Source organism: Rhopalosiphum padi, chromosome 4 (genome assembly GCF_020882245.1).
Source record: "Rhopalosiphum padi isolate XX-2018 chromosome 4, ASM2088224v1, whole genome shotgun sequence".
Classification (NCBI taxonomy): Eukaryota; Metazoa; Arthropoda; class Insecta; order Hemiptera; family Aphididae; genus Rhopalosiphum; species Rhopalosiphum padi.
Window position 1 is genome coordinate 8,118,513 of NC_083600.1, and position 18,116 is coordinate 8,136,628.

Here is an 18,116-nt window from a genome sequence, read left to right on the forward strand (position 1 = left end):
TATAGGTACTGTACCTACGGTGTTCCCGAAAAAAAAAACAGTATATTCTAATATTATAATCAATCTGTCCGTGTCATTCGTATCGTTCCGGAACAATTAACCGACGCGAATTTTACGGGATCGCGAAGCATCGCGAGGAGAGTATAATACACCGCGTACGTGAGCGATAATAATGCATAATAATATCATCGTCGTCGGGGTAACTCGGAAAACCGCATAAAAAACAACAAATAAAATGATGTACGAATTACAAATTGAATAATATTAACAACGGATGGCCGGAAGTAATAACGAAAAGCTACAAAACACGTACATGAAACTACGATCTACACGATGAAAAATGGAAATCTAAATTCTGATCAAAAATTAAATATTTAAATATACATATTAAAGAACTTACCAGTGTATGACACTCCATTAGATATACTTTAAAATTTAGGGAATATTTTTAAGTTGTAAACAGAAAATATGTATGTTAGGTTTATTTTTTTTATTTTTAAATTTCATCCTAGAATTCGGAAATTTAAAATTATACTCGCAGAATACGCTTTCTATTTTGTTTTACAAGTACCATAATTAATTTTTTTTTTGTGGGGAGGTTGCATTTTACACTATTTACCATTTTAATATCTGCGCTCAGTAGTTTGAAAAAATTCATGATGGGCCGTCATACGGTGGTTAATTATTTAATGTTTTTCAGTTCATATAATATCGATTGATTTAATGGTGTTAAAATATACCCTCTTCGTTTCTCTTGATAATAACTATCGATTAACGTATTATATACATTATTTTAAACTATGGTTTCATTATTTACTTAACGTTAATACTTTGTTAGTCATCGCATATTTATGCTTTATTATAGGCAGTATTGATTTTTCTACATTTTATTTTCGCATACATTCAAGTTTATTGGTAGTTGTTAATTTTTAGCTGCTTGTTCGGCCTAAATATAAAATGTATTTAAATGTGATCGAGAATTTAGTATGAAAATATAAAGACATTTTTTTTTGTTTTTGAACTATTAGTTGAATACAACAGAATATATGTACAGCAGATCCAGAGGCCATAATAATATTAATAATATAAAATAAAATATTATGAACAAAATACTACTATATGACTTATATAGTGTGAAAAATGTGATGTTGAACATGGAAATATGAAATAATCGGAAAGAAAACAATTTCTAGGGCAAGTCGAAACTTCGCCTTCGTCGAGCAGAACTTGAAATAACGACACTGAGTTATGAAAATTGATGCAATATTTAAATAACTGGCGCAGTTAAGTTTAATTAGATTTTCTCATATAATTAATAACTACTGCCAAAATCAGGACTTAGTGCTAATATTTTAGTGCAATTTTTTTAGTATATTATACAACTAGTTTTTAATGTAATAAGATTATGTCATGTACGTGTATTGTAATTTCAAAATAATTTGTCCGAAATCGAATCAGGATCGCTTCGCGTCGAACTTTTATCGAATCGGTAATAATAGCAGTGTGATCGGGAGAGAGAGTCGTGGGAGAGGGTGTCGTTCATAGACATAGGGTGTCTCCGTTAATATATATCATCGCCTCATACATCATATATTGTATATTCAAGTGGGTCATATTAAAACCCAAGTGGTTATCTTATAAAGTCATAACATTTACCTGGTATTTCTTGATGCTCTCCAACTGTTCCTTAGTAGGCTCCGTGGACGATATGGTAACAATCGTGTTATTGTTGATGCTGGCGTGTTGAAGCTGCTGTTTGATTACGTCGGACCGGGGCGGCGGAGGTGGCGGAGCCGAGTGTCTCTCCGGTACCACAGAACCGTTCTAAAAAAATATTAATTCAATATTATAATATGTTTTGCGAGAATAAAATTTGTTTAAAACGTGTATGGTGTATAGATCATGTTAATATAATATAAAGGGAAAAATATTACCCATCAAACAGAAATTCCAGAAAATAAAATGAAAACATAAAGTCGAGAAAGTGAATTCAGTTGAATACTATGAACATTATATATTATATTATGAATTAATGGTCATTGTAACCTATGGGGTTTGACCTGTAGGAATCGATCTGGAGAAAGGCACGACTTATGAGATACTTTATAGCGTCGTTGGTACAACGAACCATAATACAACGTCTTGCATCAAACCCATTACACAGTTACATAATTAATTATAATAATTATTATTATAAGCAAATGAAATGAACAATTGAAAATTCGAAAAATATTTACTTGGCGACATTATTGACAACGAACTTAACCCTACAAGAACTAACGTATGAGATTATTACAATATTTATATATATCGTTGTATTATTATATAATGTTATTGAATTAATTTGTTGTAACTTTATAATAATAAAATCATTACGTGATACTCAAGTAAAATAAAATTAACGACAATTTTATTATACCGAATTTTTGGTTCTTTTACAAATAAAAACAATTTATAATAAAAATCGAATGTATACTAATTTTATTTAAGAATATAACATTAAATCATTTATGAAATGTTTTCAAATACTTCGAATACTGTAACAAGTAAAAACACAGACACAATTTAAACAGATAGGTACAAACTGAACACCAAAATAAAAATACCATCAAGATGGTAATGTTTTATGTTTATGACCGTAACTTAAGTAACTTAAGTATCTAATGATATATTGTTTTACAGTTCCCAAATACTTGTCTCAAATTTGAAAAAATAATAATATGTATAGAAGTAAAATCGTCAGTGTTGATGTATTATGTATACTGCCTGCATAAGGCATAACTGTGTATTTTCATATAAAATGACAGAAAATAATCTCAATTTAGTGCATTTAAGATTTATTTGCTTTAGTTATGTACAAGATATATAATATTGTATACACATTGTATTACACTATTACTGACATAGATATACAAATCTAAAATCTAAAATCATTTAATACTGCGATTTATATTAATTATTCATGAATAATAACAAATAATAATAATAATAATAAAAATATGTGTGTGTACCAACTTATATAATGTACAAATATTAATATAATATTATGTATTCAAACTTATAGAATTTGTTAAATATTTAAAACTTTCAGTAGCTCTGTCTAGAAAAAGTATTGTTCCGGAACATGATCAAAATACTATAATGAAGTATAACAACTTGAAATCTCATACTTCGCATTTTTTTAATTACAAAAATGTGACGAAAAACGAATGAAAAAAATGCAATTTACACAAAGCTCACTTAAAAAAACATTACATAATGTAGGTACCTACACTCGAATTTAATATGAACATTAATTTTTATATTAGGCGAATAATTGAAATAGGTATTCAACGTGTATGCTGCATATTAGTTAACTAAAAGTCTAAAAAGTATTAAGAATTTTAAAATAATTTATACTTAATGTTTACATAATAATAACATAATTCTAAGATTTAAGACATAAGTGAATATGTATTCAAATGTACTAGATAAATTTATCTGTGTTATCTTACAATTATATATTACTAATAAAAATATGAAATCATATAATTTGAAAAAAAAGAATAATAGTATAATATTATAGAAGAACGTCGTTTAAAAATTAGTGTAAACATAATAAATTTAGATATTATTACATTAATCTACTACCACCTACTAAGATTATAGGATGTAAAGTAAAACACTAAAAATTAAGAGCTAAATTTGCTCCATATAGTTTGGATGTCTAAAATAAAAAAAATAAATTGTGAAGTAAAGACAATAACTAATAAGTATATTTTTTCATAATAATAAAATATTCATATCGATATAATTATATAGTAAATACTAAACAGTGCATGTTTCGTTAATGCTATTGGCTTGTGTTGTTTAGATATTAAAATTATTTAAAAAAATATAAGGCTCGATAATAAGGTATGATATAAGGTAATCATTTAATATTTAAAATACAAATAAGAATTACATGTGTGAAATTTAAACTCATCTTATATAAAAGGTACTCATCATTTCATCGAATGAAAAAGATGGTTTTTATATTTACATTAATTTCGATGAAAAATACGTCTTACCTACATAATATATATTTACTGTCTGCGTGCATACTGCATACGTTAAATAGAATATTATACCTTAGTCCTTAATGCGTTTATTATTAAAAATACTGCAAACTGACAAAAAAAAGACGTGTCTGGGGAAAATACAATTGTATTATTCGGATGAAAACTAAATGAACTAAATTTCCTTCATTGACATCATATTTTTAAATAACAATAATTACAATAACGATTTAGCAAATATGTTTGAGAACGATTATTTATCATTTCAATATTATATGGCATTAAATAATAATACTCGTCAAACGTGAAACTTTTTTTTTTTTGGGAACTATTTGAGCGATTAAATTCTCCTCCTCGCCAATCACTGTTTGTGGGGCTGATGAATTTCGTATTAGTCCGAAACGTATGAACAGCTGTAACGACAGTGTAAGAATGTGATGTTTCGTTCGGACGCCTTAAACCATTAAATATCAATTTACTGTGACTGCGGCGAACGGATAATAAAAATAACTACGAATAATGATAATCATTATACATTGAAAGAAATATGGTCGTGAGTATGCTATGTACCTAGTATCTATGTAATTAACAATGTCTGGTACATTATTCATATTTTGCATATTTTGTTCGGAAGGTAGGAGAAATCTGATTGCAAATTGGTTTCGGATTTCAAATTTGAAAATGTTTAACATATTTCAATGTATTTTACTAGAAATGTGCATTTCTATTAAATTGTAAATATAATTGTAGGTTTTTATTGGATATTTTAAAACATTTATTTTTTAATATCTATTATAGTTCACAAGAAAGATCAAATTTTTATATACAATATGAACAAATAACATTTTTATTTATACTTGACACTATATAAATAAACATAAAAAAACATTCAATATTATGAACATTTTGTTTAAAAATTATCTATTCAAGTAACGATACACGCGTTATTTTCTTTAAATTTAAAACTATACTTTTCTGTTTGTCAAAAAAAAAGCCACATTAAAATGCCTTTTTCCACCCATATTATTGCACGTTTCACATTTTTGTTCCTATATTACCTATATTAGCTATATTAGACTCTTGAACGCATTAAGCCCCGAGCCCAGAATTTATAGCAAATTACAATAAGACGATAATCTAATGTGGTCAGAGTGACGGATAGGTGGGTCGTAGTTGTCTATAATATATATATTATACCTGTGTTCCAGTGGTACGATTCGTCCTGGACGGCGGCGGGTACCTCGGCGGCGTCTTGTTGCGGCCGATAAACGAATCCGGAACATCAACGGCCCTCTCGCGATGAGGCCCATTGTCCAGCGTACTCATTATGACCGTCATACCATCAGTATCGCCTGTCACGTCTTCAACGGCTCTCTTTTTTTCCAGCGTACCAACTTCGCTACCCACGCGAACCAATCCTCCGCCACTTCTACGACGAGACCTGCGAATCAAACACGTACGATTTAGCTTATAGTAGTATACAAAGGCGGGTAAGCTATAATGAGAACAATTATTAATTTGAGTCCAAAACTAAGCAACAACAATACATTTAACTCTAAAAGTTTTAGGTTAATAACGAGAAAAATAAAAACTGAATTTAGCGGAGTTGAGATTTGTTTACGAAATTAAGTTAATTAATTGTTTTTAATCATTTCATAGGATAAACTTTTAACACACTGGGTAGTTCAACTTTTGATTTTTTATAATCATAACAAAATATTTCCTAGAAAAAGTATTTTATTCTTTTTTTCTTATTGCACATGGGGTTTAATGGTTTAGGAAATTGCACGTTTGTGTCAACTATAAATTATTTTAAAATAAAGAACTAAAGGAGTGATGTGAAATAAATCTAAATTAAGAACATTTATATTATTTAAAGTCATTGCGGATATACAATGAGTCAATAAAAAAATATCAATTATATAGATTAATTATATTCATAATTACACCTAATTTATAATTTATAATCATATATACGTATAAACATTATTTAACTTGACATATTATTTTTTCAAATTAACTGGTAAAAACAAAGTTAGTTGTTACAATAAATTCGTAAATTAGTTACGTTATTAAGTTATTTAGACTATTTATTAACTAGTTACTATTAAATTAAATTGTTTAAAAAATTAGATTTTTTAAATTAGAACTTTTAACTAAAAGTTGGTAATGTATATTATTGATATTATGCATAACATAATATATCATATACCACCATCAACGCAAATTCAGTGCATTCCCCTACAAAAGATGATTAAATGACATAACGTTATATTATTAATATATATGCATGGTACACATCATAATTCATAATACATGATTTTAATATATTATAATCAATAAAAAATAATATAATATGTATTGTAATAATGAAATAACTATTATTATTATTATTGTTATTATATAGAGCTATATCGTCATATAGAGTTTAATAATATATTTTATTAAAATCGATGTACGAGTACTATTGGTATTAAGGCATAAGAGATGCATTGCATGATAATCATAAAATTAAATATGTTAGATTAGTAAAGTTATGTTAAGTAATGTTAAAAATAAATCTGGTTTTATAAAAGCTTTCTCTTAGACATTGTTCTCTACGAGTGAGTACGTTTATTGACATATTTTTGATTAAGGGCAACAGGGACATTCATTTTCCCCTTACAAGACAATTTTTGTTATTAGTTTACATTACATTATTATATTTTAATAATCATATAGCTAATTACAACTAATAATTATTTAAAGTACCAACCTGCACACGTAGTACGATAACATTTTACAATTGAGAAGTGTTTGATTAATAGGATACATTTTTAAAGTAATTTTTTTCTTTTGATTGATATCATTATGCTAAAATTGTACTTAGATAGGCCACTGTGGCATTGCGTGAAGACCATTAAAATGTCAACGCGGTTATAACGATAACTGCAATCAAACTACGTCAATATACGAACTACATTATAGAAAACCAATGAGAAAATGTTGTTGGAATTCGAATGGATTCGATAAAAAAGAAATACGTTGTCGAGAAAATAATAAAACCCTAATTACGAGTACGATGACAAGGTTGGAGATAATTCGCCGTCTGCTGACAACTGCCACAGTGAAGTGCTTACCGATAGGGGCCTCGAACGTTTGCGGTTGTGGACTTCTAAAATATTATTTTCTCTTAATATTATAGATATCTACAATATAATAATATTATTATAGTTTGAGAAATTTTCGGTTTGGTTGGTGTTGTTCATTGTTTTTTTAGAATAAATTTATAAAATACAGTAAAATAACAACTGCATGTTAAGTTTGTAGTTACGATTCCTCTTTTAACATTAGAAGATATCATAGTTGATCATGTACAGAAGAATTGTGAGTAAAAATTTAACCTTCGTGAACAAATTTTTTTTTAATATGTTCAATGCGAATACACGATGCGGAATTTTCATACGTTCTTATATATTATAAAACTGTAGTGTTATATGAAGTCGCACTAATAATTAGTAAAATGAAACGTTATTAAAACTTAATTATTGTTCTACGGTGTTACACAGTTACTAACGGAAACATTGTATTATGATATTATAAGACTTCCAAATTGTGAGAAAAACAAAAATAAAGTAAATAGTCTCGGGATTAAAACGGTATGCGGTAAGAATTTTTGTTTAAAATAAATTAAAACATTAAAAATACAATGTATAATTTACAACATATTTGGTCATGATTATGCTTAGATGTGTTACTGTAAAATGCACGTCATTGACAGGACATGTAATATCTCTGTAAGTCAATTGTAATTTTGGTTGCCTACACACTCGGTGTTCTGGGCGCATGACAAACCAATTATTATTTTAGACAAGGTAGGTAATTGTGAAAAAAAAATAATACATTTTTCCTTGAACTCGGTAAAAAAATAATTAGGCGTGTCGGTAAATTTGAAAAAAAAAATAATAATAAACAACAACAGCCACAACATGACCAGTACTATAGATCGACTACGTTATATTTAAATACGATAATTCGAGATTTTATCGTTTAGTTACGCTTATGCATGTGCTTATAATATGCAACGGCAATATATAATAATAATAATAACGATGATATATAGGTGGTTTGGCAACGGAGCAAAATGGTTAATACGCCGCTTAAATCCCTTGTGCAGAAACCATACATGAAATCGAACGTAACATATCAATCAATCACTGTATAAGCCAATAACAGGTTACCCAGCTATATAGTAAGCTATACCCCGAATGTGCAATACCGTTTGGATATAATAAAGTATCGTATTAACGGTATAATAATAATAATACTAATACTAAAATGTTTTCAATAAGTATGTTATATAAAGATGAGTTTAATAGTGTAATGCGGCAATATATAATAATGTTATTCATTATCGTTATTATATGTGTATTGTAAATTAGTCGTATAGACAATACGAGTACACGATTTAACTACATCTATATCTAGCTTTGGGGAAGTAACAAAATATTCAAATGGCAGAAAGCTCGTATTTCAAAATTCTATGATAATTATGTGTTTGTAAAATATTTCTGAGTTCAGTTATTTCTCGATCTTAAATACAATAATAATAATAACTATTGTAAATAATATAATAGTCGCTGCTATAATTTAGCATTAATTAAATAGGTTGGCTATCGTTCATATTGAAAAAAATCGATACTGAAAAGTGATTAAAAATAGCTTAGTAAAAGCTAAATGGATAATTAAATCAGTAAGGTAGAACATTCATTGAATTCTAACCCGAGTTTAGTTTACTTTGTTTACAAACACATAATAGTACCTATATTATATTTTTACTACGGTTATATGGAAAACAAATTCGGCCAGAATAATAAATAAATTTAAATAAAAATGTATTAGTTGTTTACATATGGGATATCACTGATATCAGTAAATGATTAAATTTGTTGTTTTAGTTGCAAACACTATACATGCAATGTTTCCAGCGATGAACACGATTTGCACAGAAATTTATGCAATTTCTCAATAATTTAACATATGTATAATCAATAATGTATACTAAATATCTTAATCTAACTATAAAAATAATCACACTATAAAATATAGATATTGTTTCATATTTGTCGGTGATGTGTTTTGACTTAATATTTATTACATCGACATCGAAATTAAAATGTAACCATATAAATGTATAATAAATTATATTTGTAATATCTAATTTTCTGTTACTTTGTGAATAAATACATATCGATACGTAGTAACATAGTAAGTTATAGTACAACCAGTTATTACGTGACCAGACCATTACGATTTACGAGTAGGTACTACGAACACAATATTGTTCCTCAACATATTGAAACTAAAAGTCATAATTAGGAAGCCCCATAGCCTCGAGTATTATTTAGTCCAATCGTGATCAAACGTAAAGGACTTCACTTCTTAACATTGAAATTTTACGTAAAAAACGGAACAAAAAGTATTAACGATGACTCTACAACAATACGCATATATGACTAGTGACAAATTAGATTATTTTCATAAGTTATTACTTATTAAACTCGATAACCTTATAGGTGCTGTTTAGTCACATACAATAGTTACGTAATATACTATTATACATATAAACATATAATGTAAGATTAAGAATCAAAACGAAAAATTATCAGTACTTGACTCATACTTAGGGAGGAAATTTAGAGCTATCTAATATTCATAATTTGTTTGAGTAAAATATGATATGTTTTCCGACAAATAGATATAATATTTGTATTTCAAAAATAATAAACCTATTTATTATTTATATATATTGTTGGATTTGAAAAAAAATTCAAAAATGAAATTCCTATATATAACGTCGAATGTGTTGCTTTAAATATACATTTTCCGGTACTTTGACCCCTTCTTTGTAATTTAAAAGACAATATATGACCGATTTTTGTTGTTGAAGAAGCGAAACAAATTACAGCTTCTACATGCAAAAATGTTCTTTTGTCTGTTTGCGCATGTGATTAGATTAGATATACCTACACGGCTATACCCATTGAGGAGGCTTATAATAAAACTGCGAACATGTTAGACTACGTTAACGTTGTATTCATGTGATGCTGTGGTATCGGGAAATAATCGTCAAAACCGTATAGGTAGGTAATATACAACAATAAAATACCGTATTGAGTATTCCTAATAATTGTTTAGGTATATCGGCCAACTTTTTTTTATTTAAACGTTATTTCGTGTTTGAACAGAAACGAATTCTTCTACATACATGCAGTATAGGTACCTATAATATAATAGTGCAGAATTATTTTGAAATAATTTGACTGCCTACACCTTAATACCTATAATGACAATGATAATAATATTATAAATAAAAACGGTCATGGTTGTGTATCGTATTTATATATCGATTAATAGTGAACAAATTATTATTTTATTTAGACTATTTAGAGTAATAATAACGTTCAAAACGTTCCATTTAGCACTGTACACAGTTATTAGCAAATGCAGAAGGTAGACTGGTTGTAGTATAGTATGCAGTAAAGGTATACCTATTATACTAACTAGGTACCGATATTAAAATACCAACAGCATGACGATACAGTCGGAAACGTTTTTAATAATAATAATATTATTTTTCCGCAAATGTCGCTCGTCCATAAAAACATAATACCGTGCGAGAACCAATTTTCCTCCGAATACACTATGCCGAAGACGTAACGACCGGCGCGCGAAGGTATAACAATATAACAGTAACCAATGGCAGATATTATAATATAATTAAAACAATATTGTTTTGTTGCGAAGATAGACTCGGAATCGACAGCCGGCGTTATTTGTACGACGATAATATAATAAGATAATAATCATTATTGTTTTTATATCGCATAATCATTGTTATAAAATGTAATAATATTATAATATAGATCACTCACCACGTGTGCCAGTAGTACGGTAATAGCTTCATCGCGGACGAATATTGTTAATTAATTATAATTATTATTGGACCGCGTTTAAAATGATACGATATTATTGCAGAGCGGGAATCCGACAGGTGGGTGCCGTGCGACGGCGGCAAGCGGTAACTCGCGAACGGCAGCACTCACTTTTACGACTGGAGACGGACGAACGAACTGCAACGAGCATAGCGCGGACCGTACGCAAACGACGCGAACACCGAACTGCCGCGCGCGTCAATTGTTCGTAGGTAATAATAATAATAATAATAGTGTATACATATATATATATACGTGTGCGTGCGTCGGGGAACGCGCACCGCACCGGGAGAGAACCGGACCGACGGTGGTGGGGCGGCAGAGGGGTGGCGGGGGATCGGTACGTCCATTATAATATTACTATTATTCTTAATTCTACTTCTTCTTATATTATTATTATTACTATTATATACCTGTGCGGCGCGTTTTCTTCCACCGAACCGCGCCGCCGGGGGATAGCGTACAGTCCGTGTCTCCGTCCGGTGTGCGAGCGGTCCGGGTGCGTTTGTTTGTGTTTGTGGGTGGGTGTGTGTGTGTGTGTGTGTGTGTGTGTGTGTACGCGCGCGTTTTGTTGTACCCAACCCTCGGCACACAATGGGACGCTGGCTTACAGTGGTGGGGCCGAGGACGTACCTGCACCGGCTGTACCTGCTGGCTGCAGCACATATACGACGTAGTTACCTGCCGTGGAATTTTTGACCCTTGGTATAGTGACAAGTCACACGCACGAATATAATATTGTGTATAGCGTACACGTTATATTATATACCATTATACAGCACGTCGTCTGCACGCCCGAATAAAATCCTATATTTTATTATTATTGCTCTTGTAAGTTGTAGATAGTGTGTGTGTGTGTGTGTGTATCTGTGTCTGTGGACATGGGTTTAGAGTTGCTATGCGCCCCTACCACAACGTTTTAGTAATGGCAGTGGTTACATCGCCTGTCAGAGAGACTATACACATCGCTTTTCCACCCTTACGTAGTTGTTCGTTATATTATACGACCATATAGGTACTTTCACTTTCGTACGACGACAATAATATTCTTTCCTTTTTGGATTTCATTTATATGCGTAGTAGTAATTGTCGAACCCGAAACGTATACAAATAGTGTCAATAGTAAACAGTGCATTTAATTCCCCACGTTTACATTTCACTGTTAAAACGGTGCGAGATCTTTATGGATTCCCTCTTCTTGTTTATTCCGGGTAACAATAATGGATGTATACGAAAAACGATTCTGGTCAGCCTCTGTTACATTTATAATGTGTTGATATTACGTAATATTATTTTATTTTTCTATTAGTAATAGGTACTATAAGTTGAAATATTTTTTTCCGACGACATCACAACACCGAATTTAGTAATTCATTACATATCTTAGAATGATGTGAATAGATATGTGGTATAAAAATAGTCAAGAATTAGTCAAAATATTTTTCAAATTTCATTAGGTATGTATAGAACATTTTGATATGGGTACTACGTAATGATGAACATTTTCAAGACTGGTGGAAATCCAAAAAGATGAACTTAACCTAACCATATATTCCAAATGTTTATTATACATTATACCTGTTAATCTCGTACATTTTTGATTATCAAAGTTTTACCAAAACTTTTTTTTTAATATTTATGTTAATAGTTTAGTATTGCAATGATGTTACTGTCAGTCACATATTATTAAATTTATCTTTGTCTTTTTTATACATATAATAATATAATAACTAGCTTAATAAAAAAATCATGGATATGTTCAATTATTGTTGAATCAAAAAACAGGGAAGTATATTTTTTATACGTCTGTACTCCTCCGCAGCATCCCTGGCCAATGTCCTCCCACTGGATCCGTCCCTGGGGCCATATATGTATTTTACTGAGTTACTATTTAATTTATAGTAGGTTTTAAACTCCATAAAGCAAATTGAAAAAATAGTAATTAGAGGATATTACATTTATGGTTTTTTTTTAATTATATAGCAAGCATGATGTCCAAATCATTTTAGAGGCTTCTTAAACCCAATCATATAAAAAATCATACGTTTTGTAAAGAACAGCATATATGATTATTTAATTTATATTTAAAAGCATCGAGTAATGAATAATGGAATATTGATGATTGGACGGGTTTTGTGATACAAAATATTGAATTGTACTCACATAATATATCTAATAGATTTATAACGATTTACTTATACTCTTTATTATACTATATTTTAAGAATAAGTACATATTTCCAAAGACAAGATAAATTTTAGATAATTCATAATTATGTGACCAATTAGATTTCTAGTATTATATTATACCAAAGTTACATTTATATTATGTAAAATTATATAATGCAAATAAAATTAAATTCTAAACTGTTTATAATGCAGTAAAATAAACTCGATCTTTATCATAGCCACAGATAGACAGCTGAAATCTGTTCGAGGAAAAACTAAAAAAAAAAATTATGCGCATAGTATATTATTCATTACGTTGTGAAAAAAAATTTAAATACTACTCAATGATCATTTTTATACCTCATGAATTATCTACAAAATAATGTTTATCATAAAATTATTTAATTTTGATGTGCACTTTAACTATCTTAATTCTTAATATATACATTATTGTAATAAATTTATATATAATATACATATACATTAAATAAATAATATATCTCGTTTAAAATGTATCTTTAAGGTACAAATATTAAAATATTTTTTTATAATATTATAATATGTTCTTAAAACTTTTTATCAAACGTATATTATTATTATTAAATCCATCTTCCACTTTATTTTTAGCCACTTCGATCATTAATATGTATACGCAATAAGTTTGTTTTATTCAATGATTTGGAGAGACATAACATAATACAAGCAAGTATGAAAATATGTAGTCGTTTATATTTTAGTTGTCCGTGTATACAAACATAAACGTGTACATATAATAATAATATGTATATGATATAGTTCTGGTTTTATAATCAATAACTGGTTATGTCACGTGTGAGTATGTGCGCGCAGGACAATGGAAGGGATAAGGGAAGAGGTGGGTTTATTAATAATTTTCCTCTCCGTTTAGTATGACCAACTAAAAATTTTCACTAAAAAACTGTCACGGTGTTCATATGATTTATCAACCATGGCGTTTGACTGTACACGAAATATATATATAGTATTGCAGAACAGATCACTGTCCGGTTTTTGTAGTTAAGAAATCTGTCAAAATATAAAAACCAAAATGTAATACGACGGTTGATATTCATAAAAAAAAAGAAATCAAATAAATGATTTACCTCTGCTACAAACAAATCGTGCAGACGTACAATATACATAAAGAAAAGATTTTAAAACGATTATAATGCGATATGCGAATAATATGTGTAATTGTAGCAATTGTTATATAACTTTTTAACAATACGACATTGAAATTTGAAACCAACAGAAGAACATAATTATTACATTACATAAAAACAAATTTAACATCTTACTAAACGTAAATTTTGGATAATCGAAGATCCGTAAATTATGAGAATGAGAATAGGTTATGTATAATACGACTTTGATTAGGTATACCTACTGATAACTTACAAAGCATACCGACAATTTATTTTAATTAACCACAGGACATTAGATATTATACGGTGTCGACGCAGTGGTACAAGGTATATACTATAAAATCAAAACGTAGTTGGTTAAAAAAAACTCCCTTTGTATTGTGCCCGTTACCGTGGTAAATTTAAGACAGGTGGACCGTAAAAAAAATATAAACAGCCCCCTTCGAAATCCCGTCGATTTGGAAGGGGAAAACCTTAAAACGCTCATGGTCTCGCATAACTCTTCATTATAATCATTGTCTACGTTGCCAGTAAATAGTTGTTTTTCAAACTATAGTGGGCGGAATCATGCACTGCAGTTCTTTATGTTTATACGAGCTCTATAATATTTTACGCGTGTATGATAATTGTATACATACAAATGAAGAAAATATAATATATTAACTAACTGCTTGCTGCAGCAAATAATACCCATTAATTGTAATATGTTTTAAAATAATTACAATTATTCGTCAATCATTTAAACATCACAATATTTTGAAACATTGGCAATAACAATTATTAATTCGCTCATAAAAATTAAATAATTTCAGGATGTTCGATAAAACATGTGACTAAAGTAAGATCTAACAAACATTTTTTTCAAAAACAAAAATAAGTACTGTTCGAAAACAAAGTATTACACTTAACTTAACAACGTTTTTCTTTTTGACATGATTTCGATTCATTTCATATAACCCTAGCTATTAATAAATGACATTACATCAACCCTATATAGGATGCAATAAAAATATTGTCGAGTAGGTAGCATATTATATACCACGTTCAAATTGCGATAAAAAATTATAAGTGGTTTTTTTTTTTAAGAGATTGTCACGTTTTACATTTTTTTTAAACGTTTATAGATTAAATGTATTGATATATTTGAAACTAATATACTACGTTTGTAATTTATTATTTTAAAAGTACTGACGGCAAAATTAATGTCGATGGTTTTAGATGATTTACACAATAAAATCAATTGTAAGAACGAAAAACTATGTAAAGAAACGATAAAAATGAAATACATTTATTTACCTTCACTGGAGTCTAGTGTTTTTTTTAATTTTTATCAAAGCCAGACAAACGCTTAAAATGTAGATATTATTGTAGTTAGCATAAACAGTTTCAGTAAAATAATCTACTCGTAATAATTCTACAATAACACTTGTTTTCGTTTAATGTACCTATGTCCTATACTCCTACATCATTAGCTCAAATTAGAAATTTAATGTTTTTTAATACAAATTTGTAATAATTGAATTATATCGTTTACAGTAATATGCTTATATCATTTATCTCAAAACGATTTTAATTTTAACATCTATATAATATAAAGTATATTTATTATAAATTTCTTATTACTATACTATACAAATTTTAGAAAGCAATTATTTATTATGCCCAACACTACAAACACACTTTAACACATAATTATTAAAAATACTAACCAGCATAACAATATATAGCTTTCTAAAGTATTCTTAATAAATATTATATGCCATGGATAACAGTATATACTATTTAAATTCATGTTTTTTTTTCATAACAGATTTTTATATTTTAAAACTGGATATATGACGGATTTAAAGGAATGACGACCTATCTATATAGGATGTTAAATGTTAGGGAATAATATCGTTGGGACCTAACTTTATAAACTTTTTTAAACCTTATACAATAGAATAGATGATATATTCAAAATAAAATAATTTCACCAATTGAATATTATATTAAATTTAAATGCAAATTATTTATTGTTGAAATCCTCTATACAAAATTAGCAAACGACTGTAAAAAAAATATGACCGATAAATACTAAATCATCTACACAATACACTGTTAATTCAAAATTAAATATTTAAATGCATGTTAAAAACGTGTATAATAAACACGCTGTGAACAATAAATTATGTAATAATTAAATAAATATATAATATCCGTGAAATAATTATAAATGAAAATTAATTTTTCTTGTTAAAATTAATGCCGTGTATGATACTCATAATTTTGTTATCGGCTTTGATAAATATATTACATGGCCTACAATCCACAACTAAAATACCTACGTAGTGCATACTAGTACCGAGTACTTATGTAATATTTTAAAAACACTGATTTGCGATACTAGTATTTTAAAAAATATTTCAATCAATAAGATTTTAAATTGTTATCGTGTATCATAGCTCACCTGTTTTCAGTTTCGTTGGCCTCGTCGACGGCTTTCAGTCTATTATTACTATCGGTAACATCTTTGCAGATAAGGACCTCAGTAAGACCATTATTGAATGGTGAACTAGGTCTCCTAGATAGTTTGGGATCGGACTGTTCGGTTAATTTATTTCCGTTATCCGGTGGGCATGAAGAACCGACACGGCTACTGTGTACTTTATTGTCTAAAAAATCGTTGAGTTCGGCTGTTGGATGCAATTGACGCATCAACTAAATAAGAATAAATTATATAAGTTATTTTCAAATTAATAATAAATTCAAATAAGTATATAAAATAAACAATGACAATTTTAATAGATATATATAATACTACCTAGCTATGTTTTTACAACTATTTTAAAAATGAACCTACATACAGTGCTATAAAATATAAATTATTAAATAGTTACGCCAAAATATCTTTGTTCATTTTAATATATTTATAAAGTTATAACTAATTGTACATAGTTATGTTATTCATTAAGAATATTTTTTTTTAGATAATAATGAATATCACATTGTATCATTGTACTATTTATACTTGCATAGTTATAATCCAACGATGAGTAAAGGATATTATTGAAAATTAAGAAAAAAAATCTCACTTAAATTCATATAACTTATAGCCTATAAGTAGGTAATACTGTCTACAACCAATTTAAAGTATCAATTAATGTATATTAAATATACGCTATACGGTACCAAAACTATTCATGGTGATTAAACACATATTAAAAACGTTTTAAAGACAAGTTATAGAATACCGTATACTAGACATAGTCATAAGATTTTCAAATAGTTAAAGGGAGCATTTCGGCGCCATATAGTTGAACCTTTTGTCCTTTTTACAGGTCGGAAATAGAAACATGTCTAATTAACTGGCTCATAAATCTTGACGGCATAAAATGGCCCAAATTTGTTTTCATGCGGACCGCATGGCGTGGTGTCCGATTTCAAATTGAAGTTTTTGACCAACGCTCATATTTCAATGTCGGAAATTATTTCACATTAAAATAAACCACCCGAATGGCCGAATAGTACAAATTGAAATAGTGCATATTCACTTATTCTAAAAATTTAGTTTTGTATATCTGCTTTACGTAGTAGTCCTACTTAAAATATGTTCAAAAAGTAAAACATATTATGCACTTGATTCTATACAATTCTGCAGCAGTTATTATTTACCATGTGATTTATTACTGTTTATTATTATATATAATAATATATAAAAATTATATTTAGTAAACGATTTTGAACAAAAATATGCTTTGTGTATACTGTATAACTAATTCTTATTATTTATAT

At 28.5% G+C, this 18,116-nt stretch overlaps 1 protein-coding gene across 3 annotated transcripts in view; it reads right to left on the bottom strand.

Moving 5' to 3' along the window:
* The window catches only part of LOC132928315 (protein PALS1), a 51,343-nt gene that overhangs the window by 12,296 nt on the left and 20,931 nt on the right, over positions 1-18,116 (bottom strand). For 2 of the 3 annotated variants that reach the window (XM_060992896.1, XM_060992897.1), the window contains 3 exons: positions 16,792-17,042; positions 5,235-5,478; positions 1,657-1,824 (listed from right to left, as the gene is read on the bottom strand). In XM_060992896.1, the coding sequence (XP_060848879.1) occupies positions 1,657-1,824; positions 5,235-5,478; positions 16,792-17,042 (663 nt within the window). Of the gene's footprint in view, positions 1-1,656; positions 1,825-5,234; positions 5,479-10,951; positions 11,200-16,791; positions 17,043-18,116 lie in introns of those variants that run through there. The other variant, XM_060992898.1, reaches the window with a different exon arrangement.